This window comes from Arabidopsis thaliana, chromosome 5 (assembly GCF_000001735.4).
Source record: "Arabidopsis thaliana chromosome 5, partial sequence".
In the NCBI taxonomy this organism is placed as follows: domain Eukaryota; kingdom Viridiplantae; phylum Streptophyta; class Magnoliopsida; order Brassicales; family Brassicaceae; genus Arabidopsis; species Arabidopsis thaliana.
This window is the reverse complement of record NC_003076.8, coordinates 13,483,380-13,508,905: the sequence shown is the minus strand read 5'-3', so window position 1 is coordinate 13,508,905 and position 25,526 is coordinate 13,483,380. Positions and strand designations below refer to the sequence as shown.

The 25,526-nt window shown below is 31.5% G+C and overlaps 2 protein-coding genes and 4 pseudogenes across 6 annotated transcripts; 2 read left to right on the top strand and 4 right to left on the bottom strand.

Annotated features, from left to right (window-relative positions):
• Nucleotides 1–524: 524 nt before the first annotated feature.
• On the bottom strand, nucleotides 525–1,458 carry AT5G35270 (annotated as a pseudogene; the record flags this gene model as incomplete). The annotated part of the gene is made up of 3 exons: nucleotides 525–780; nucleotides 986–1,100; nucleotides 1,191–1,458.
• Nucleotides 1,459–2,934: 1,476 nt separating this feature from the next.
• On the bottom strand, nucleotides 2,935–4,268 carry AT5G35260 (annotated as a pseudogene; the record flags this gene model as incomplete). Its single annotated transcript has 6 exons — nucleotides 2,935–3,001; nucleotides 3,086–3,173; nucleotides 3,259–3,401; nucleotides 3,535–3,649; nucleotides 3,759–4,029; nucleotides 4,134–4,268.
• An 865-nt stretch (nucleotides 4,269–5,133) lies between these two features.
• On the bottom strand, nucleotides 5,134–7,421 carry AT5G35250 (annotated as a pseudogene; the record flags this gene model as incomplete). Its single annotated transcript has 10 exons — nucleotides 5,134–5,292; nucleotides 5,412–5,588; nucleotides 5,666–5,792; nucleotides 5,878–5,981; nucleotides 6,167–6,266; nucleotides 6,373–6,418; nucleotides 6,500–6,624; nucleotides 6,712–6,808; nucleotides 7,100–7,166; nucleotides 7,269–7,421.
• Nucleotides 7,422–10,995: 3,574 nt separating this feature from the next.
• AT5G35240 lies at nucleotides 10,996–13,312 on the bottom strand (annotated as a pseudogene; the record flags this gene model as incomplete). The annotated part of the gene is made up of 1 exon: nucleotides 10,996–13,312.
• A 3,920-nt stretch (nucleotides 13,313–17,232) lies between these two features.
• AT5G35230 (uncharacterized protein) lies at nucleotides 17,233–18,928 on the top strand (the record flags this gene model as incomplete). The annotated part of the gene is made up of 7 exons (NM_122914.1): nucleotides 17,233–17,763; nucleotides 17,859–17,941; nucleotides 18,037–18,170; nucleotides 18,256–18,332; nucleotides 18,428–18,510; nucleotides 18,606–18,739; nucleotides 18,870–18,928. The coding sequence occupies 7 exons, from the start codon at nucleotides 17,233–17,235 to the stop codon at nucleotides 18,926–18,928; spliced, it is 1,101 nt and encodes a 366-aa protein (NP_198373.1).
• Nucleotides 18,929–21,311: 2,383 nt separating this feature from the next.
• On the top strand, nucleotides 21,312–24,503 carry EGY1 (Peptidase M50 family protein). Its single transcript, NM_122913.4, has 10 exons — nucleotides 21,312–21,695; nucleotides 21,926–22,381; nucleotides 22,470–22,610; nucleotides 22,727–22,828; nucleotides 23,054–23,265; nucleotides 23,351–23,401; nucleotides 23,472–23,541; nucleotides 23,853–23,921; nucleotides 24,009–24,059; nucleotides 24,142–24,503. Exons 1-10 carry the CDS (start codon nucleotides 21,360–21,362, stop codon nucleotides 24,298–24,300), a joined length of 1,647 nt encoding a protein of 548 aa, NP_198372.1. The 5' UTR covers nucleotides 21,312–21,359; the 3' UTR covers nucleotides 24,301–24,503.
• Nucleotides 24,504–25,526: the final 1,023 nt, after the last annotated feature.

Here is a 25,526-nt window from a genome sequence, read left to right as displayed (position 1 = left end):
CTAAGGTTTGGTTTTATTTTTCTTTGTTTAATAGTGTAGATATCTAACTCATATTTTAGATTACATTGTAATCAAAATTTGCAATCCAAATACATTTTATTAAAATCAATAAAATATCAAAATTATTTAAATCAAAATAACCTAATAATTGGTCAATCTAAAAGCAGTTATAATTTGATCTAAGTTTACGGTTATATTGTTATTTAGTAAGCATTAAATAAAAGGAGTTATAATAAAGTTAAAGTTTAACAGAAATAATCATAAGAAAGTCAATAAAAAAAAACAAAGTCTTTAAAAGTACAACTTTAAAACATATGTAGATAAGTTTTTAAATAAAACGATAGATAGGGGTCTGGGGTTGCATTTTCAGTTCTCGTCCACAACTTCATCTAGCTCAGGTGTTTGCATTCGTTGAAGGAATTGAGTTCTGAAACAGTAGGAAAATAGAAAAAATAAAAATAACCAAGACCAAAATTTTAAAAAATACAATAAACAGTTAAGGGATAATGTAAATATAAACGTTCTTACCTGACGCGATCCATGTTAATTTGTGGGTAACTTTGATTGAATGTAATTCTTGAAGCACCATTATGTGAGATTAGACATTGACGACCTAAAATATTAACTTTTTTATTATATGAAGTAGCTATATAAATTATAGATAACATAAAATGAGTCTTAAATATACCTTCATGATCATCAACATTCCAAAATCGTAGCACACAGATTGTAGGATTCATACCAAAGTTCCAGTGATAACCAAGTTCTAGACCAAGTCCCCTCCATAATTGCACAAACAACTCACAAGTATATCCGGTTGCAACACATATGAGAGATTTACCCCTAATAACAATATCAAATTATTACACCAAAACATCTAAGTTCTATGAATTAAACCAACTATAAAGATAACAATATTTACTATGTTTGTGCATTCAAATATATAAGCAAATAGATGACGAACTATATATTGGAAAATACTAACCAAGAATTTTTAATCTCAAATTCGAGAAAATGAGAAAGTATAGTATTTTCTGAAGCTTGAGGGACAAAGTCCGGTCTTGTTATATTCCCAACTCTCACGACAATACCATAAGCATCTACAAACAAAAAAAAACTATAATATGAAAGATTAATATTTTTAAAAAAATAGACTTTGTATTAGTGAAAAATCTAAATAAGAAATTTACCATGAACAGCTGAAGAATTAATAGTCTTGTTTTCGATCATAGAGAAGGCAGCAAATCGGAAAAAGCTACTTGGTTCTCTATTAGGCAGAGGAGTCATTTTGGTAGTCTGAAGGAACTTGATTCTCAACTTATTATCAGTTAAGGAAGGTTTTCTACCGACGACTGATTTGATCAGAAGTATGTTTTCCAAGAAAAACCAACCTCCTTCATTGAGAACTCTAGGGACATCATATCCAGTGTAGAAATAAGCACAAATAGCATCAATCATTGTGCCCTAAAAAACAAAATTGACTTATGAATTATTAATAGATTAGATCCAAGGAATACTATTTAATTATTAATAGATTAGATCAAAAAAACAAATTACTATCTCGTCGCACAAGATCATTTGGTAACACTTCCCACCCTCATGAGGAAGTGTTACCCACCAACATAGCAGCTTCACAAAAACCTTCCAATCTTTTTTTTTTTGAGAAAGTTGAGACAGATATGAGATACCTTTGAAATAACCATCTCTATCATCTCTCAACATCTTTTTTTTTTTTGAAACTAATAGGGTAGAAGGAATATGGCGAAGATAAGTAATAGATGAAAATAAGAGGGGAGGTTACCTTTTTTCAGGTTATGTGTCCTTTGACAGTTTAGGAATATTACTTGTATTTTATTTTTTTTGCCCAAAAGAATAAGCGCGTATATTAAATAGAAAAAGTTAAATGCCATGCAAATCTTGTCAATCGAATTTGGAATCTCGATGGTAAATTATAGTGCTTTTTATGGTTACTTGCGAATTTTAATAAATTTTGTAAGAAACAAAATGTAACATAAGTTGTCATATCTCTTGGATGAGTTGTCTAATCTTGTTATCAATCTTGGAAAAGATGGAAAGAAAAGATGTGAACAATAGATTTAATTGAGAAAGCAAGTCTCATAAATAGATTGAAGAGAATATAGATGTTAATATTTGTATCTACTCAATAAAATCTACTTTATTATTCCAAAAAATATATATGAGAGCAAAATATATTTAGAATAAACTGATATCATATATATATATATATATATTACATTCCTTAGAAATTAAATTCTAACTTTTATATATGTATCGATTATTTTTAAGCCACAAAGGTAATGATGTGATTTTCATCTATATCCAAAAAGAAACTTTAAAAGCAGTACCTAGGTTTTCAAAATCAATATTATTTTAATATGAGAGACATGATACTGGAAGATAATGCTTTTGTAGGGTTATAAATATAAAGAGTCTAAATATTTAAGATTACTTTTTGTATAAGACAATGACATGAGTTGAAAAAAAATGAACTTAATAATAAATGATCCTGATGTTTCCAAGAATGATTTATCTCAAAGTTTTTAATGTTTTATTCTTGATACCCAATAATTTTTTTATTTCCTTTTGAAAAGAATCATAAATAATGATATGTGAAAAAAAAAAAAAGATAGTATTTTTAAAGAAATAAACAAATTCTACAATTGTATTTATATGTAATCGTTGCAAATTTATATATGAGTTTGTTTGTAGATTTTTATGTTTTACTTGTAAACTTTCTTAGGAGTTTAACAAAACATAAGATATATGAAAATAAAAAGGGAATACATTACTTAAATAAGTTCAAAACATAAGCATATTTATAAAAAAAATAACATAAAATGACAAAGTTTGCAGGAAATTAAAATAAGTTCAAAACATAATTTAAATAAGAATAGGAGATGGGAGGTCAAACTCCTAATTCTCTTCAATCACTTCCATCCTTGGGTTCTCTGGAAGTTCATCATAATCTTCGAAACCGCGGCTGTAAAAGAGAAAATAAAAAATCGATATTGATTAATTGATGTTATGGTTAACGAATACAATAAAAAAATGATAAAATTCTTACATGTAGCTTTGAATATCTATCTCAGGAAAATTGGTTGGATTGAGGTAAATTCTTGAACATCCAAATTCACTCTTCAAAACATTCTCACCTGTTCCATTAGTTTCATTTAAAATTATATAATACAAATAATAATCATAAGTAAATAGAATTACAATAGAAACAAAATAACTAACCCTCAATCTCAGCAATTCTCCAAAATCTCACAATGGCAACAATGGGCTGATAGTTATAAGAGGCTGAACTGATACATTTTGAGAAATTTATAACAAAAAGTTCACAGCATCTTCCAACAGCATAGCATTTCATTTTCTCTCCCCTAACCAATATAACTAAGCAATGCATTATTAAGCTAATTTTTCAGACAGATGACACATCTACTCACACATTATTAAGCTAATATTAAACTAAGCATTGCATTACTAAACTTACTTAAAAACACTACAACTTACATATTGTCCAAAAGTTCGAATGAGACATATCTTGATTCATAGTCGGTTTCACCTTGGCGACAAACAAATGGAAATTTCTTAATAGCCGAGATATTTGTCACCTCACTCATTGCATCTAAGTATAAAATAATAGAGTAGATACCATATTTCAAAAATAATAACATAAATTACTATCATAAATTAATTCTTAAAATGAGAAGAACATAGATTGACTAAAAACTTACCCGTGACATAATCCCAATCCTCAAGACATGGATACTTAAGATCAATGGGAAAAATGAAGTCAAAGAAGTCTCTTTTCACAAGTTCCGGGAGAGGGTAAACACTTGTTTCCCAAATGAATTTGATGTGAAAACAAAAGGACGAATACCTAACCCTTGATTGAGGAACAATGACCCGAAAGTCAGAGATGTGAATCCATGTGCCTGGCTTGAGAAACGGACGGAAGGGATTGTGATAGTTTCCTTGAGGAATTGTTGCATCAACACGGTTATTCTGAAAAAGTCCAAACAAGTCAAAGATTAAATAGTTTGTGATGATCTGTTTCAATAATAACAAAGTAAATTGGGATTAAAAGAAAAAAAAGTGAAAATACAAACCTTGTCATCATGAAGAATCATGGTCATAATTTCACCATGACTGTTTGGAGGATGATTCCAAATTGATAGGATCTTGACGTTAATCTTCCAGTTTGTTGAGTTATCCCTCAAATCGGTGAGTTTATAAACAGACATCTTGTGTATCGAAGGAAGTTTTTTTTTGTTTAGAAAGATAAAGAGTTAAACCTAAATGTTCTAGACTTAAGGTTTTTGATTTCATATAATTAGGAAAAGATACAATGATGAAAAGTTGAAGTGTAAAAAGGAAACGAATCGTCTAGAACCAATAGGATTTCTTATAGGATAGAACAATAATGATGACATTTATTTCTTATCGTGTTACTAAATATTATAATTAAAAAAATGAGAATCAATGAAAAAATAGAAATAGGTTGTTTTGTTTGAGTTATCATGATTAATCATATTTAATAAGACGAATTATTTAGTGTACAAAATCTTTGCTATTTTTGATTTTGTAGAATATTTAATACAAAATTAAAAAATTGTTTATAGTTATTAGTATGATTAACATTATAAAAACCAAATGATGTGTTTCTTAAAAATAGTGTAGATTTGTTTTCTGAAAATTGATGTTTTGAGTTTTTTTCTTCTTTAATCAAGATTGATGTTGTACAACAACATCATTACTATTTTTATTGTTAACCAATAAAACAAGAGAGAAATATAACTAATACTATAGTTAAACTAACAAAATAATAAAATTTAATGAAAAGTTGTTATTCTTACTTTGTGTCAAAATTCTACAACATAATATTTGGTGAGACTAAGAGAGTAATCAAATCTCAGCTCTTTGTATTGCAAAAATTTAGATTTAACAAAACTAAACGACATATAATTGAAATAACTTTATTAATTCCCAAAAAAATTTCGCAAATAAAATAAAGATAGTTTAGATCTTAAAAAATAAAACAACTCTGATAACTTTAAGCAAATAAATAAGAAAGAAGAAAACGATCAAAGCTGGAGTAGTCATTGAGCATCATTCGCCGGAGCGTTCCTCAGACATGGTCATCGTAGAACACTTAGCCTGATCATTTCCATCAACATCATCTGAATCTTTTCGTTTTGATGATGGAGTAGAGGTTGACGACAAATCGACATCAGAAAGGTCAACACCATTAGTGAGCATAAGGGAACCCTATATGAAAATACAAAAACATTTTAATAAGAAAACCCTAAAAAATTTTGAGAAATAATTAGAATAGTTTAATGTTATTTGTCAAACCTGTTCGATCGAAATAAAGATAATGGATCAACGTATGCATTAGAGTCTTCTTGAACGATTTCATCGACAATGTTACCGGTGTAGACTCGGGCAACAGTGAATGAATCATATCCACCAAATATGTTTTCCCTTTGAATGCACAATAGAAACTGAAAAGTCTTGCCTTTCAAACCATTGATCACATCAGGCAAAACAGTTGGATATTCGATCTACAGAAAATACAGATTATTATAACATGAACTTGGTCATTTTAATGAAAGAGTTTAAAAAAAAAAAGGCATTATACCTCATCAAATGACCCATCAAGCAATTTAGGGGCAGCAGTAGTGCCAAGAATTTCCTTTGCATGACTATCGAATAACATGCATCTAGCTTCACCGGTTTGGTCCATAATATGGAGATGTAGCCAAAACCTAAAAGTTAAATAGGATTATTAGCTTCTAAACACAAAATTATAATTAATAATACATTCAATATAAAGATTTCATAAAGACTAACTTGGCAACAACAGATTTTGCAAAACCATTGCATATTTCACACCAAAATCTTGGCTTTTGAGGTTGCTTGACATCTTCAAGTTTGATAGCTTCTTCTTTGACAACCTTCTTGTTGTGAGCACGACAACAAAAATAGTACTACGGCCAATCTGTATCAATTGCCGAAACAGTGCAAACTGTTTTGCACTTACCCACCTTCAAATGAATATAAAGAGGAATTAACAAACTAAGCTAAAAATATAAAAATGTAATAAAAATGTTAGTAGGATAAATAAATTAATGAATAATACATCAGAAGATGTGAGGACTTCCTTGATTGTTTGCCTTGGATAATCACCATCGTCATCTCCAATTCTTGGTGCATAGAGCCTCTTGTGAAAAGATCCAGAACTTCCCAAAGTTAACCCATCAGTTGGTATGTTATACATCAAGAAAATATAGTTTGCTTAATATTATGTATTAACAAATATATTTAGTGACAAATAAATACAATTACCTTTGCTTAAAAAGACCCAACTCAGCCGACGTGGGATCCAAGAAGACTTGTGAAACATCAAAAGAATTGGAAACACTCCTAGTATCTGTTTTAAAAATATAAGATCGTGTTTTTAAAATATAATTACCGTTGTAGAGATTGATCTTCGCAAATCGGATTAAGCAAACAACAATACCATCGGTTGACTCCTGGCAAGCTTTGTCAACAATCTCAGCATACTTCCCCCAAAGTGTACATGCCAAGCGATTGTCACTAAAAATGGAAAGAATAAATTTATTAATAAAAAGTTAAAAAAAAAAACTTTAAATAAGAATGTATATGAATATAGATTGTTTGTACTGCTGATCTCTCAAATGGAAATCGATTTTTTCTGTGGGCTTGTTGTTAGCGTTAAGATCTTGGATTTCAGACCGATCGACAACCTGACCCATAACATCTGTAAAGACAAATACAATAAATATGTGAATATAATGACTACATAAGAAATAATGCATGTATGTTCTAAAATAATATGAAAATTCAATCTAATCGTGCAAGATATTTGAGTTAGCGAATCCAGAGAGGATCACATCAAACTTAGCAAGTGAGAGGAACAAAGCATCAGAAACGTTATCACATGGAGAGACCGTGGTTTTGAAAACAAAACCAATCTTGTATTTCAAGTCAGAAATACGATACTGGCCACTTGTAGGATTTAGAGTGATTGTCGTAATGATCTTCCAAACACCCTCGGTTAAGCACCTTTCAAACTTTTTGATCTGCTCTCTTCTCACAGCAGCATACATCTTATCACCCTATATGACAAAAATAATTTAAATAATAAGTAGTAGAGAAAAATGATGCTTGAACACACTATAAGGTTAACGAAAACATAAAGTTGTAACTATAATACGTACAGCTTCATCAACCAAAATCATTTCAATGGATTCACCAGCCTTTACAGAATATTGCCTCCAAACATGAAGCAATTTAACCTGAATACGCCAAGCGTTCTTGTAAGGTTTTACCGATTTCAAGGGAGTGAATGGAAGAGGATTGGCGAGAATCATTTTTAAAAATAAATTTGGAAATGAAATTGTGTGAGTGTAAGCTTAGTGAGTAGATTGAAATGGGGCGTCCGATATTTATAAGAATGAGTGGTTAGGTCAAAAAAAGATGCGCAAAAGATATTATCCTTGGAGTTCAAGTTTATTCGATATCAAGAATCCGATGATTATAGGAAAATATTTTTCATTTCCGTAAAAGTAGGTATGAATATAGGGAATATTTGAAAAAAATGTAAGATAAGTGCAAAAGAGAATCGAAACGAAATATTAGATGTGTTAGAATTATGGAAAAATGTAAAATAATTCAAAAAGAAGATCACAAAGAAATATTATATGTGCTATAATTATGGAGAAATGTAAGATAATTCCAAAAGAAGATCCAAACGAAATATTATATCTGCTATAATTATGGAGAAAATGTAATATAATTCTCAAAGCAGATCCACACGAATTACTGTTTCATCGTTATCAACGAAGATACGCCAAATATTTAATGAAATTAATACGATTATTTTCCTGAAATATAGTCAGATGAATTTTTGCATGTAACTACAAAATCGGACGGCTTGAAATAAATCTATTCAACGGCCAGGATTAAAAGGAGAATCCCATATTTTTAAAAAAGGAAAAAAAAAGAAGCGCGTGTTTCTTTAAGCGAAGCTGCGAAATCGAACGGATAAAAACAATTCAATTGAATGGCCAAGATTATAACGTATAACCCAAAAGTTGTAAACCCGGGTCAAAAGGATCCGCGTGTTCTTTAAGTGAAGGCGAGAGATCGAACGGACACAAACACTTCAATCGAATGGCCAAGATAATAACGTATGACCCAAAAATTGTAAATCCGGGTCATAAGGATCCGCGTGTTTTTTAAGTGAAGGCGAGAGATCAAACGGACACAAACACTTCAATCGAATGGCCAAGATTATAACGTATGACCCAATAATTGTAAACCCGGGTCATAAGGATCCGCGTGTTTTTTAAGTGAAGGCTCGAGATCGGACTGTCAAAACAATTCAAGCGAACGACCAAGATTATAACGTAACTTAAGTTATTCTCAGTAAAAGGTAAACTTTTTCATGACATTAACATTTTAAACATATGATTTAAAGGTAAAAAAAATTTTTAACCGAGAATCACTTAACGTACGTCTCAAATAATAGAGTAGATTGGGAATCATTAAAAATAAACAACCTTATAAATGGTAGAATATTACATAAAATGCCATTGATTTTAGTATTTTTAAATAAATTCATTAAGGATACAATAGTAATCACAAAATTAATAGACTTAAATAAACAAATGGTAATATCCTTTTGAGTACTTATTAGTTTTCCAAAATTAAACTCACTTTCTCTTTCCTATTAAATTAAGGACAAAAAATTAAAATTTATTCTTAAAATATGTTAACCAATAAAAATTGAAAAACTAAGATTTGATATCCAATTATATACTATATTATTAAACTAACATTTTGGAAGTTAATTTTTATTTTAAAATTTTTTCAAAATCATAAAACTTGCTTGATACCATTCATAAAAAATCATAATTTGGGATAGGTAAATAAATTCAAGTTAGAATTTAAGGTTACGTATTTTGAAATATAAAACGAAAATTTATTTCACAATTTCTAAAAAAACGATATTAGATATTACAAAGATTTAGATTTACTACGAATTAAACTAAAATAATTAATTAAATTATAAATTGTACATTTATTTAGAAATATCTAAACAATAAATTGTACATACTGATTTCAGAATATTTAGGGTTTTTTTTTTTCAACCGGGTCTTTCTTTAAATAAATCCATAATATATTATTGCACAAACTTTTTGAAATAATGTAAATAATTATACATTTTTATTCAAAACAAATTATCCATCAATAATTGATTGATTTTATAGGTGTATTTCAAATTATTTAATTATATTCCAAAAATCCAATTAATTATGATTGAAAGAAATAAACATTATTAATTTTTTAAACAATTATTTGTTAAAATGCTATTTATATTTTTTGAATTTGAAGAAGGAAAAAAAATCAAGAAAGGGTATTTGTGTGTTTTAATTTATGATATATTTGTAAAATTTAACATCATATATGTTAATCCGCAAAACTACTCATATATAATATGTATTTAAAGGTAAGCAAATAAGAATTTTAGAACATACTTTTAATGGAGTGAAATGAAAATAGGAATTATGAGACACGAACGACATGAAAAGAGACGGAAGCAGTATAAAAAACAAATTGAAACCAAACTGAACATCAAATTAAATATCCAACAAGTATGAGTTTGGGTTACGAGCACTATATATAAAAAAATTATTTTCACACATAACCATGCATGTACGTATTTTGTGACACAAATTCTATTTGTGATGGATACGGGTTGATAGTATTTTTATTTCACATATACAGACGGGTTATGGAACGAAAAATTTATGATAGATACATCACATTATGGGTTTTCCGTTCGAAGATAGTCACGCCTAGCAAATATACATGAAATAACCCAAAATAAAACCAAATTCATATCCTATTTTACATCGGTAATAAAACTGTTATAATGTTTTGATTAGTTTAGAAAATAAAAACGTACAATCACTTAACTTTACAATTAAGTTATATCTTAATTTTATCTTACTAATAAAATTTCGTCATGTGAGTTCGGACCTTAAAATATAACTATACACGAACGCAATTGAATTTCGATCATTACTCTTAACTTTATAATATCTATATTATTAGAAAGTTTACTCATAACAAAATATTATATATTTTTAAAATCAATTAAACAATTTTTTATTTGAACGTATATGCGAATTCAAATCTAATACATTATACTATAATATATATCACAAAATAACAAAATTATCTATATTGAACTAAAAATATGAAACCCCGCACGTAGGTGCGGGTCAAGCTCTAGTACTAATTTAAATGAAAAACATCAAAAGTAGAATTATATGGAAGTTTGGTACACGTAAAATCTTTCTAATACTCAAGTGGATAGTTCTTGAAGTTTAATCCTCATATCGAGGCGTGTTCATAAATACCATAGCGGATGTGAACGCCAATTACGATGAACCAAACTTCCTTCTCTTCAACACTTTGTGGATATAACATCTTGTCAATAACTTAATTTTCTTGGTATACTCCAACGGCGGTAAGTACATACAGATTGGTTGTAGTGCTATCGCTCGCTTCTCGATATTCTGAAAAAATATTCATTCATATATTACTCAAATGAGAATAGTATTACCCTATTTTATCAGTATTACCCGATTTTACCAGTATTACCCAGAAATCATACTTATAATATATTCATTTATGGCAGTATTACCGAGAATTCACTCTTGTATTACCCAATTTTACATGTATTACCAAAAAACTACAATAATATTACCCAATTCTACTTGTATTACCAATATATCACACTACGAGCAGTGGCGGATCTAAAAAATAATTTTACCCGTGGCAACAATATTAAGCTTGAAAAAAATCAACTATATAATTAAAAATAATGTCGAACAAAACACATATAAAATACGAACAAAACACAGTAATACTTTATAAAAGTACCCTACGCTCATTCATAGACTGAAATCTTCCTATCACTGTTTCATTGGTGACATATCCAAAAAATCTCTCTCAATATAACATACTAGACAATCACTTAATAATTGATCTCCAATTCCGTTGCGTGAACATGTCTTCACTAGTTTCATTTCAACGAAAAACCTTTCGACACTTGCAGTAGCAACATGCAAAGTTAAAACTAACTTCAGAAGTCTATAAACAAAGGATGCGCAAGATGCTTTTGCGTTTCCACCATAAGACGAGAAAGATCTCCAAGACTCTTCAAATTCTTGAATCGTTTATTTGCCTGCATATTGTCAATATAGATCCTGAGTTGATGTTCAAGACATAATCGATCCCCAATACTAAAGTCCTATGGATGAAATTCAGCCAATCTAATCAACTATGCCTTGTCAAACTCATGAAACGAGTTAATAGGACTTAAAGAAGCCATACAAGTAAGCAGTTTAGTGTTTATCTCGGTAAAGCGATCATTAAACTCATGTAGCTGCATATCCAGAACAGTATAGAAACAATTAATCTTATAATGATTCATATTGGTTATGTTGCTTCTTCTTCTTGGCTTCCTCGAATCAACAAAGTCTTCTTCCATCTTTAGCAGTTCAACAATATGTTTCTCACAAAAGGACGAAACATCAATAAAAAATGAGTCATATCCATCATCACGTAGCTTCTGTAATTACTGCTTAGTTGATTCAACAAGTGACATGGTATTCAAAATATCTTGATCCTTCCTTTGCAAAGCCATCGATAAATTTTTGGTCAGTCTCAAGATGACTAACATTAATTGCATATAGAATACACAATCAAATGTATGAAAGTACTTGAGAAGACCAAACGCTTGACGTCTTTTTGAGTCATCGACTCCTTCATCTTGGATATACTCAAGAACTTCAATGATAGAAGGAAACAACTCAACCATACGCAATAACGTTTTATGATGAGAATTCCAACGAGTATTTCCAGGCTTTTGAAGAGAAAGCTCTCAATCTTTTTCCAGTGCTAATGTCACCACTAATAATTCCCTCCTGCACTTTGTTCCGCTGAATTTCTCGAATTTTATCTTTTCTCTTGCAAGAAGCTCCAACCACATTCAACAAGGTAGAAATCATGTAAAAAAACCACCAACATCAAAGTGTTTTTTTGCAACTGCAACGACGACCAACTGAAGTTGATGAGCAAAACAATGGACGTAATATGCAAAAATATTTTCCCTAGAAATCAATGATCTAAGTCCACTGAACTCACTCTTCATGTTATTTGCTCCGTCATAACCTTGTCCTCTCACCTTTGTCAAACTTAACCCATATTTTGCCAATAGCCCATCAACTGCAGATTTCAGAGATAAAGAATATCTATCTTTTATATGAATAACTGTAACAAATCTCTCTTTAACTGCTCTACTCTTATCAACAAATCAAAAAACAATAGCCATATGTTCTTTGTCAGAAATATCAGCGGACTCATCAACCAACAAAGCAAACACATCATGATCGATTTCTTCTATGATAGATTTCACAACTTCTTATGGAAGAGAATTCACAGTATCCTTTTGAATCACTGGAGAAATCACTTGTTTATTTTTTGGAGCATTCTCCAAAATAACCTTACTTGTAGCATCATTCTGTTCACTAGTGTATTTAATGAGTTCTAAAAAATTTCCTCTATTAGTAGACTCTTTTGACTCATCGTGACCACGAAAAGGTAACCCTTGTCTCAACAAATACCTTGAAGCATCAATAGAAGCATTCAACCGGACACGATATTCTTTTTTTACCACATCATCTTGCTTATGCAGAGAATGCACAATAGACTGAGCTTGATTCATCAAATCATCACATTTCTTAGCAGAAATATTATGAAATGTGTTGGGCGTCACACCCACATGCTCTCTTAGTGTCTCAGGGTTATTCCACAGAGAAAAACCTTCTTCCACAAACGCATAATTATTGCCTCTTTTTGGTATGTCGTCTTTAAATAAATAACAATACAAGCAATATGCTTTATTGGTCGATGTACTATACTCTAGCCAACTAGGATATTTACCAAACCAACTTGCATTAAATCGCCTCAATGCAGTTCCTATTCTTTTCTTAGGAAAAATATGATCATAATGTTGACATGGACCTCTAGTTATGTATTTGTGCCTTACCTTGTCCCTTTCATTTGGATGATAATCCAATATTCTTTTTCTTTGAGCAAGATCTGATGGCAAATCATCCAAATTATGATAAGAATTTGAAGTGGATGTTGTTGGTTGGGATGTTATTTGTTGATAATATCGTTTCATTGCTTTATCTATAAAAAGTAAATTATATTAATTTAAATCAATTGTTTAAAAACATTCAACTAAACAACATAAAACCGATTGAAACAATACTTCTAAAATCAAAATAAGAAAAAAAAAGATGCTGGAGGAATAAAACAAAAAAAAAATCTTATAAAAAAGTTTATATTAAATTCTAGGAGCATAGAAGAAAATCACATGATCAAGAGATTTTTGTTTGATTGAGTTAACGAAAGTAAAGTTTGACCAAAATTGAAAGAGAAGAATAAAAAACTCAATATCGATGTCTGGTGTCTCAGACTCACACTTTTAGTTTCTGCTTTTATGAAAGAAGAAACAACCCTAACGCAATTAAAACATAATTGGGCTTATCATATTAAAAAATGAATTAGGCTTTAACTTTCTTACATAGACTTTCATTTAAATATTATAAACCATAAAAGTCAATGTATATGTGCGTATAAAGAAGGAAAGAGGCATTATATTTTATTTTGACAAGAGCATAAATAATTTTCCTTATAAAATAGCATTATATTCCAAAATTTTGACTGTGGCAACTGCCCCTTTATGTGGTAAGGTGGGTCCACCCCTAACTAATAATATATCCCAATTCTACTCATATTATCAAAAATTCAATACAGTATTACTTAATTCTACTCGTATTACCCTGAAATTATAATAGTATTCCCTAGTTCTACTACTGTTACTCATAAATAAAAATATTATTTCTCAAATCTACCAGTATTACCCAATTCTATTCGTATTATCCTAAAATTATAATAGTATTCCCTAGTTCTACTTGTGTTACCGAAAAATCAAAATATTATTTCTCAAATGTAGCAGTATTAACCAGATATCAAACTTCTATTATCCAATTCAACAAGTACTACTTATAATCCAAATATCAACAAATCGAATCCTACTACTTACATATCCATGAGATTTTTGTTTGATATCTCTTCGGATCTTTCATTGAAAGGGTTACCCAAGACTCTCTGCTTTTTCTTCATTCCCATCTTCTTCATTCTCATCTTCATCATCAACAACAACCAAAGTTAACTCTCTACCTTATGTTCTTCTCTTCTTATTTTTTTATCATCCCTTTTTGCTTTAGGAGGAGCCATTATCAACAATTAGAGAAAACATTGATGAACTCGAACAAAATCTCACAATCAAGTGAGAATTGGAGATCTCGGGTGTTACCTTAGTATCACAAATAACAAAAGAGAATTATGAGAGCGAATTAAAAAATTGAAACGGTCTTGAATTTAGAAGAGAAGAGATGATGCGAAGTTTGGTCGATTAATTAGGGATTTTGGTGGGTTTCTAGGTTTGATCCGAATTTGTTTTGGTTGGATGGATAAAATCCAGGTATTTTATGTTATTTGTGTGCTTTATTATAATATACTTATAATTGACTCATTTTTTGAATATAAAAATTAATAAATAAAAAAAATCTGTTTAGAACGGGGAGTTTTGGGGTTTCTATATGATAAAAAAGGACTTCTTAGACGAAAATTTGCCGAATTGACATTACCCAGATCTGAGTAGATAATTATTCTAGGAAGGATTAATTTGAATAATTTTGTTAAAGTGAAGAGAAGCAAAGGAATCTTGCCGGAGAATATGTCTCCTTGAAAATACAAAGATTGAAGCAGAGTTAGATTCTAGATTTGACTTTAGATCTGAGATTCTCGATCCATTGTTGAACCCACGGTTAGATGTTACTATTATTCTCAATTTATGAACATATAAAGAAGAGAGTTGATGGTGCTCTCTAAACATGTTATGTTCTTTTCCTGCAATGTTGTTGATGAAGAGGAAGAAGACATAGCACATATACGACAAGATATTGTATATATAGTTATTAGTAAGGATAGGTAAACAAGTGTTATAGTGGCCTTATTGTTTGTAGATGTTTATTATGGTCTTTAAGGTTTCGGGTACAAGTCTTCACAGTAATATATATTTTTTAATATACAAAACGACGTAGTTTGAAAATCAATGCATAGATTTTCATAGTTTGCAAAATCTATACACGCTCACGGTTATAATGCGGGTGATTTTCGAGTTGATGGCATTGACCTGCATTTTATTTTGAATTGAAAGGTTAATTTGCAAACAAAAATCATTTTGAGGTTTTTTTGCACAAAACCCAAAAAATATGCATTTTTGTCTATTAAATTTGATATTTAAAATTTATTTTTTGGAAAATATATATAACAAAAAAGTACAAATAGGCTAATATTAAATTAAGTGTTACTAAATCCTCTTTCATAGCATCACTCATTTCTCTTTTCCTGTTTGATCGCTCGTTTCATTTAACCAAACTTACAATAGACATTTTCCAACAACTACTTCACACCAAAATTGTCTTGTGTCACAACCACCACCATTGCCACTCTCATTGCCACTCTCAATGTCACAACTACTGGTTACTTCGTTTGTTTGGATTGCAAATGTTGTGTATCTCATAGGATATAGTGTTTTTAGATCGGACCGGTTCAAGATATTATAGTGTTTAGTTCTATACTATTTAGTTTCATTCTATACTGTTTTATTTGTGTATTTTAGACAAACATTCATTATTTTAAATAATTTATATTTCATTTTAAACATTTAAATCATGTTATACAAAGAAAAAAATCTATGTTTTTAAAAAAAAAAACTATTGTAAAATTTAATCAGTTATTTTTATGAGACTAATTCAACATTTAAAATCATTTGGGGATAATATTAGTTTGGTCATGTCATCAATAATCTCTCTTTTTATACACACGTTACCATGTCTTCTTTTTCCTCCTACTACGCGTGTCCTTCACTCATGTCCCATTTCATATTTTCCCCTTGTCTCGTGTCAATATTCTTAATTTTACAATGGATTTTGGTTATAGAGCAAATTCACCCATATATCTTTCTATGTTATTCGTTTTTCTTTTTTTCGTTCTAATGGTTTTTAAGCAACCCACTCTCAATTCTCACTAGGTTATAATGTTTACCAAAAAAAGATGAATTAAACACTCCCATGGTCATTCCTCCCGGTGTTAAAGTTATCAAAATATTATATGCCACATCACGAAATTTATTTTTAACATTTTTAACCTAATACTTGACGAAACATAACATATTATTTGTTAGGAGACCACTTCCAATGGTAGTCTTTTAAAGGGTTCTAATGTATGAGCCCCTTAAAAAAAAAACCAAAATAAATAAAAAATGTCACTATTATTAAGGGACGTTCCCAAGCTTAGGGATTTTTGGAGTAGGAAGAGACTCATATGTGGCGTTTTCTAATTGGCCCGTGAAGTAAAATAAACCAAATTGTTTTCTGTATTTTGTTTCATTTTCGTGATTTCGTTTTTTTCTCTTCCTCGGTTACTCCGATAGCGATTTTGTTCAACAGTTTGTCGATCCTTTTTAGTATATCTGGCACAAATTTGGCGGAAATGAAGCTATAGTTATTCCGATTTTTGTCTTGTATGTTTAAAATTTTAGTATTTGTATTAATTATTAATTTTTTTTTGAAATAAAAGATTAACAATTTTTATTTTAATAATAGTTTTTTTTTAAGAAACTCACTTAAAAACTCAACCATTAAACCAAAAAAAAATTAAAAAAACAACAAAAACTTTTGCAGAGAGTCATTATAATGTGGCACATTCTCTTGGATGTAACTACACCCTCAATAGTTTTGAGCATTTCGTGTTGCCTAAGCTCAACATAGCGTTACGGCAACAACCGCCAGTGAATCCTGGAATCTCAGATCTTACTCTAGTCGTTCAGTTGTTATCAACATTTCCTTGGGAGCAACCAGGTGCAATAATATTGTTAAAATTTTATGTAGTTTTGTAACATTTCTCGCTAAGTTAGTGACACTATTAATTTCGTGAAATTGTTGTGCATGTATGTTTCGCACCATTAACATGACTGTGAGGGAAACCTCAAGATTATGGTTGTTCATTGGCAGATTCCTCCTGGATCCTGTTGTTTGGAGAGATGGGAATATTATTCTTGGAATTTTGAACCGCACTATCCACAGACCAAGGTCACAGCATCCAATGGCTGTACATTATAAGTTGCATCGTTACACATTGGTCAACACTCCAGAAAGAGCACTCTATATCCTATCTTATGAAAGGCCTGCAGGCGTTGTTGAAACTGAGGCTGTATTTGGGGCTGGCCGACGCCGACGCCGAGAGGGTGCTAGCCGTGGCCGAGGCCGAGGACGAGCTGCTCCAGGCCGTGGCCGAGGCCGAGAACAACCTAGTCATGAAGGCCTTGTGGATGAAGTTGAAGGTGAAGGCTTTGGTGCTGATGCTGGCAGAGGACGAGTTGAAGATGATGATGCTGTGGGATTTGAACTACTTGATCTGAGTCAACCAAATTTCAATAACCTCAGCCAAGAACTGCTTCAACTGCATCTAATGGCTGACTCTAAAGATATCTCTCTAAAGGTAAAAGTTTCTAACTGTCACCTAGTATACTTGTTTCTACGTGCACATTTATTGCATTGTACTCATTGTTTATGGTCATCTTTGTGAATTGGTAGGGTTGGCTAAGTGTAGCTATTTCAAGTGGAATGGAAACTTTGCAATACGAAGAATTAAAGACTCAGTATGAGAAGACGCTAAGGTAATTTGGGAGAACATGTTATGACTTTATCCCTTCCCCTTGTCTGGTTTCCTGTGGGCGCTTTATAACTTTACGTATTATCTTTCATTGGTCAGGAGTTGCATGATACCATCAAATTCTTACTTGCAATACACATTGATCCGAGACGGTGGTAATCTGGAACACCTCTTAACTCTCAGCAAGAAATCGCAGACCCTTCTGTGTAAGAAGATAACTCCAGCCAGCTCGGGTAGAGATCACTTTTCTGTGGATGCCAATGTTTATATGTACTGCTAGTGAACGAAGTCTTAAATCATGGGAACTGAAATGCGTAGGCGGAGGAGGATTAGATGAAAATGATGATCTGAGTCAACTGCAGCCAATGACTGTCTCTAAAGATATCTCTCTAAAGGTAAAATTTTCTAACTGTCACCTAGTATACTTGTTTCTACGTGCACATTTGTTGCATTGTACTCATTGTTTATGATCATCTTTGTGAATTGGTAGGGTTGGCTAAGTGTAGCTATTTCAAGTGGAATGGAAACTATGCAATACGAAGAATTAAAGACTCAGTATGAGAAGACGCTAAGGTAATTTGGGAGAACATGTTATGACTTTATCCCTTTCCCTTGTCTGGTTTTCTGTGGGCGCTTTATAACTTTACGTATTATCTTTTATTGGTCAGGAGTTGCATGATACCATCAAATTCTTACTTGCAATACACATTGATCCGAGACGGTGGTAATCTGGAACACCTCTTAACTCTCAGCAAGAATTCGCAGACCCTTCTGTGTAAGGTTTGTGGATCACCTTCTTTAGGTTTAATAAATGCTTGATTTTGTATTCAGATTTTTTCTTATGATTATTGTTTTTCTTGTTCTTCTGAGTAGATTACTAGTATTGAACAAACTTTTCTCTGTTTCTTCTTATGTTCGTTTGTGGTCTCCAGTTGCAAGTCGTAATACGTCATTGTCTTCTATAGCTCTTGGACAAGCTGATTCATCCTAAAATCTATTTGATCACTTCAATTTGACAACATTGGCCATTGTTTCTTTGTAGATTGGAACAACAGATACAGAAGAAAATCTAACAGTCCGTCAAGATCTGCGATGGAACAAACAAGTTGGCACATTACTGTTTGAATTTGGTAATTCATCCTCTTAACTATTTTTACCTATTCACGTTCATTGTATTTTATTCTTCTCATCTTTTCCATTCATTTGTGAATTGGTGGCAGGATTGGCTAAGCAGGGCCACCGATCGATTGGTAAATGCTCTTTAGAGAGTTTTAAGCTTCTGGAACAAATGTTTGTTTTGTATTGTTGGCATGATTGGCATGATTTTTTCCTCATTTTGATCATCTGTTAAAAAACCTAAAATCATACTTTGGCCCATTTTCATGAGGCGGCAATTAGTCGTATGTCCATGCTTTATAGCTTTATAATATTCCACTAGATTCTAACATCAGTTAACAAGACAACAATTTCCGATTTACGGTTTAAAGAGATCAAATCCTTAATTTTAACCCATTTCTTAGTCGTATTTAAACAATTAATTATTAGTTAATCCATATTGAATAAAGAGAGATTATGAAAACTACCCTGCTTTTGAGTTTTCATTTGAAAAATACATCTCTCTCTATTTTTAATAAAATAAATTGTAATTTTTAATATGTTAGATGACAATTTTATCCAGATTTAAAATAAAAGCTATTTTCTTAATAAATTAAAACAAAATTCGAAATTTAGAAGAAAAAAATTAAAATAAAATAAATTTGAATTCATAATTATGTTTTCAACTATTTTTTGAGATAAAGATTTATTTATTTTAGATATTTAAAAATTTAACCAAAATAGTGTCGAAAAATATTCTGAAGTCTATCATTTAATAAAACTTATTTGCTTTTTTGGACAAAATTTTGTTTAAAACTATTTAAGATAAGAATTAAATTTGACTTCTTAAATATTTTTTCAACTATTTCTGAGATAAAAAATTTATTTATTAAAATTTAATAAAATAATATTTTTAAATATTTAAAAAGTATCACTTAGTAAAGTTTATTTTTTACTTTTTAGACAAAATTTTGTTTAAAAATATTTAAGATAATAATTATTCTTAAAATTATTAAATACATCAAATTTTAATTTATGATTTTTTTTTCTGTTTTAAGTTAAAAACGTTTTTCAGTTATTCTTAAATTTTAATGAGACTATTTTAGTAATTTTGTATATTAAAAATTAATTGTTTAAAAAGAAAAAAAAGAGAAGGTATTTTTCAAATGAAAACTCAAAAATAGGGCATTTTTCCAAATTTACTCTTTAATAAATCTGAAATTAATAAATAAATAGAATTAATTAATAAAACAAGTCCCGGCTAATTGAAAACAAAACTAAATTCCGGTTAAGAATTAAAGAAAGCTAAATATAATTAAACCAAACAAGTCCCGGCTTATTGAAAACAAAGAACCAAACATGTTTTTTAGGCATCATCAAAATCACTATTTAGGATCGTAACCGAACCGTTTCTAAACCGTAACTGTAAAATAGATTAGTAGGATTAAAAAGATATACTTACTGTAACTTTTAATTAACAGTAACAGTTTCAAACCGTATAGTTAAAACCTTTAAAATATAGTTGTATTTGTGTATATACAAAGATAAATATCGAATATTCCGATTTTTTTATTTATAATAAAAGTAAACCATACCACATATGAAGAAATCTATGCTAGAAAAAGATAGTTTTTTTTCCAAAGAAATATGTAGTAATGCTACATTGCTAAAAATCAAGATATTTTTGCCTACAATATACTTTTTCATCTTATTAAAGTACTGGATACTTGAACAATTTCTCAAAGTGAGATTTTAACCTCAAATAAATTGTATGAAACCGGTAAAGATAACTCGATGTAGACCTCAAATACTGGATACTTGAACAAATTACTTTTTCATCAAATAAATGGAGATTTTGCCTACAATATACTTTTTCATCTTATACCCTAACCGGTATGGTCTGTGCACGAATCTTTACGTACAGCTCTTAAAAGAAAGTCCAAAACCAACATGACAGTCTGATCATACATAAAACATTCCCTTTATGACTTAACCACTTGACCATCCATCCTCGCTTGGCTAAGTTTCTTGATTATTTCACTTAGTCATGACTCATGACTTATCCTTCGTCATTCAACCGATTCGAACTAAATCACTTAACCATTTATTTGAGGTGATTGATGATTCAATAGACCGGTATCGATATCGTGGAATATATGTGTCAATTGTATGAAACCGGTAAAGATAAACCGATATTTGAAGCCAAAGATAGTAAACCGAAATCAAAATGGCCAATGAAACCGGTACAAAACCGGTAGAAGATAATCCAATCTTTAAAGCGCTCCCACATAAACGTTTCCCTTATCTCTCTCTCTCTCTCCACTCCAATGGGGACTCTCACCAGCGTCGCTTTTGCCGCTGCCGTTAACATTAGATTCCGATCATTTCACCGGGAAAACATTAAGACAACAATTACAACTCTGCCCAAATGGCAAAAGAGACTCTGTTTCTCTTCTACAGAGGATTCTCATAGATTTAGGATTGCAAAGTGTTTAGGCAATGACGAAAACAGTAACAGAGACGACAGTATCGGAGAAAACGGAGAAACCCACAAGTCTTCGGTTGTTAAAACGGCAACGTTTGAAGAAGAAGATGAAGAGACAAGTAAGAGTAGCTCTACTACTAGCAGCAGCAACGAGTTCGGTTCCGACAAGACTTCAATGGTACACACACACACAATTATCTCTGACTTATGTTCTGTTTTGTCCTGTTTGGTGGTTACCAAAATCAAAAGCAAATCTTTTTAATGGAAAATTGAAAACGTTGAGTTCAAGGAAGGGACTGTAACACATTTTATGAAATTGCTCGATTTCGTAGGTTGTATTTTGGTTATTAGTATCAATCTCTTAAACACTGTGTTACTAAGAGTACAAGTTTGTGTCTTTTTCCTCAGCCATCAACTATTGATCCAACATATAGTAGCTTCCAAATAGATTCGTTTAAGCTAATGGAGCTTCTTGGACCAGAGAAAGTAGATCCTGCAGATGTCAAGTTAATAAAGGACAAACTTTTCGGTTATTCGACATTTTGGGTGACGAAAGAAGAGCCATTTGGGGACCTTGGGGAAGGAATTCTCTTTCTTGGGAACTTGAGAGGAAAGAAAGAAGATGTTTTTGCAAAACTTCAGAGAAAACTAGTTGAAGTTGCTAGTGATAAATATAATTTATTCATGATTGAGGAGCCTAACTCAGAAGGACCTGATCCTCGCGGTGGTGCTCGTGTTAGCTTTGGTTTGCTTCGTAAAGAAGTTTCGGAGCCTGGACCAACTACACTCTGGCAGTATGTGATTGCTTTAATATTGTTTCTTTTGACTATTGGTTCCTCTGTGGAGTTAGGAATTGCTTCTCAGGTACATGTTTTTCGCTAAAGCACGAACATCATGATGTCGTTGATCTGTTATTCTTTAATGCAATAATGGAAGTTACTTGATTTAACAGATTAACCGCTTACCTCCTGAGGTGGTAAAGTATTTCACCGATCCAAATGCTGTTGAACCACCTGATATGGAGCTGCTGTATCCATTTGTAGATGCTGCATTGCCTTTAGCTTATGGTGTATTGGGAATTCTTTTGTTTCATGTAAGTAAAAACTTATGTGTCTCTATCGTAATGCTTTTCTTTTTATGATGTTGCAGACATGTTCCTTGGTAGAATGATAAACTTTCAGTAATTCGTTTAGACTTGTTTATTTGCAGGAATTAGGGCACTTTCTTGCTGCAGTTCCAAAGAAAGTTAAGCTTAGCATTCCATACTTCATTCCAAACATTACACTCGGCAGCTTTGGGGCAATCACACAGGTAATAATCCTACTCATTTCTTTTAAGTTTATGGGACTTATCTCCTGTTGAACTCTAGGTAAGTCACATCTAGAAGAAGACATCTTTCTACGCTACTATGGTTCAAAATGCATCCATTTACTTCTCTTTCTCAATGCATTCGTCTTCCTCTAATGAAGTGTTTCGATAACGAGAGTATTGGCTAGTGTAGTAGCGTTAGTAAATCATTTTATTTGATTTGTACAGTTTAAGTCGATTCTTCCTGACCGGAGTACAAAAGTTGACATTTCGCTAGCTGGTCCATTTGCTGGAGCTGCACTCTCAGTTTCCATGTTTGCTGTTGGTCTGTTCCTATCTACAGAACCAGATGCAGCTAACGACCTGGTCCAGGTTCCCAGCATGTTATTTCAAGGTTCATTACTTCTTGGACTCATCAGCAGAGCAACTCTGGGATATGCGTAAGCTCTCCACAGCTAACGTCTGTTCACCCTAAACGAAAAAATCTAACTCCAATCTCCATTTCCATTTTCCTATTGATTGCAGAGCTTTGCATGCTGCAACAGTTTCAATCCACCCACTTGTAATTGCTGGATGGTAGTGTCTTATGCCTTGGCTCATGCTTCTGTCTTTCATCAGCAATCTTACTTTGAAATTTGATTGTTAGGTGTGGTTTAACAACAACAGCATTTAATATGCTTCCAGTGGGATGTTTGGATGGAGGAAGAGCTGTACAGGTACTTCCTTGTATATAAGGAATGGTGCATACTCTATTCGAAAACTAGAAACTTAATGTTGCTTAGTGAAAATTTGACTCATACCAAGAAAAACGCTTCTTCCAAGTCTATCTTGTCATTAAAACAATCCAACTAGTATCAAGTATGGAAAGTGTTGCAGTTGATTCAAGTGTATACTATTTTATAATCTTGAAAAGTAGTGTACTTTAGATGAAGTATGAACTGAAAAGGGTCTGAGATATTCATATAAGAGATCAAATTATTAATACTATCAATCACGTCTGAGACATATGGGCATGGTTCTTGTGCAGGGAGCATTCGGGAAAAATGCATTGGTTACATTTGGTTTGTCAACCTATGTAATGCTTGGACTCAGAGTGGTATGTTCAACTGTTGAAATATACCCTCCTTTAATTAGTGCTCTCGAACCTGCTAGTTTATTGCTCTTGCATTTTCCTACTTTTCAGCTCGGTGGCCCTTTGGCACTTCCTTGGGGACTCTACGTATTAATCTGCCAGGTACACAAAATTTCTTAACTCTGCAACTTCAACAATACGAGTCAGCTTCAAAAGATGTTTCTAAGCAGTATGTTTTGTACAGAGAACACCTGAAAAACCGTGTCTAAACGACGTGACCGAGGTTGGAACGTGGAGGAAGGCCCTTGTAGGGATTGCACTAATCCTGGTGGTTTTGACACTCCTGCCTGTATGGGACGAACTCGCAGAAGAAGTAGGCATAGGGCTTGTAACCACATTTTGATGTCATCTTCCGTCTTTGAGCAGACGTTGTAGTTAGGGCCAATCCGAGACACATTTTTTTGTTTTGGCAATATTTAGATTGCCAGATATAATGAGCCATGTATGTACACTAGTGAAAAAGTATTTATATGTAATTACTTAAATTCATTCTTCAATTATTACACTAATTACTTTTTAAAATGGCATATTACAATTTAGTTACCAATGCGATAGTGTACAAAATAATTATTAGCAAACTACAATTTACATTGAAATTTCTTTTGAACATATCGGAAAATACCTTTCAAGTGGTTTAGTCGATGCTTCGAGATCATTGACCGAATTGGCCGGTGGGACTAGTATAAGAGAACTTTCCAACAAATTCAAAGAGTTTTTGATATTGGAACATTTTACTGCATATAGAATTAGAAAGTTTAATTTTGGTCTTTTACACTTCCTTTAAGAACCTTTCTCGTATTCTTTGAGAGTTTGAGCTAAGTGCAAACCAGTCTTGTAATCTTAGAGCTCGGCTATCTGATCTTGTCTCGTCTCCATAATCTTATAATTTTACTATATAATGGCGGACCAAAAACATATTTTTTAGATAAATAGTATATCTAAAAGTTAATTAATATATGAACCATAAAATCATACTATATATATGTTTAGCAAAACTATTTAAATTTTCAAATATTTTAAAATATTGGAGATATTATTTATAATAATTAGATAAATACTTAAACCAATGATGAAAACTCATAAGATTTTTTAAAATAACATGTCCTAAAACTATCTAATAAATTTAAAATTATACTATTTTTCTCGTCTGCAGTATTTTTTGGGTTTAAAAAGTCAGTCGCTATTTTATTAATCTATATTGATTTTTTATTTTTTTGTCATCCAACGTTTTTATTGATATTGAGCCCAACGGGCTATACAAGTGATGAAAAGAGAAGTCCAAACTCCAACATTTACAACCTTGATTACAGTTAAAAACTCTTTAATTTGATTAGATTAAGAAACTAAGATGCCGCATCAACAACACATGTTGATACGCGAGAAGGAGAGAGAGATATAGTCGGTACCGCCCAAGATCCACGATTCGGTGCAAACTCTGCCGCTGGCTTCACAAATCCACCACCGAACTCCTTCTACAAAGTTCGTTGTTGCAAATTCGATTGACTTCCACTATTTCCGTCTCGAAGAAACTGCAAGAAGATATCGTCAATCCTTCATCATCTTAACCAT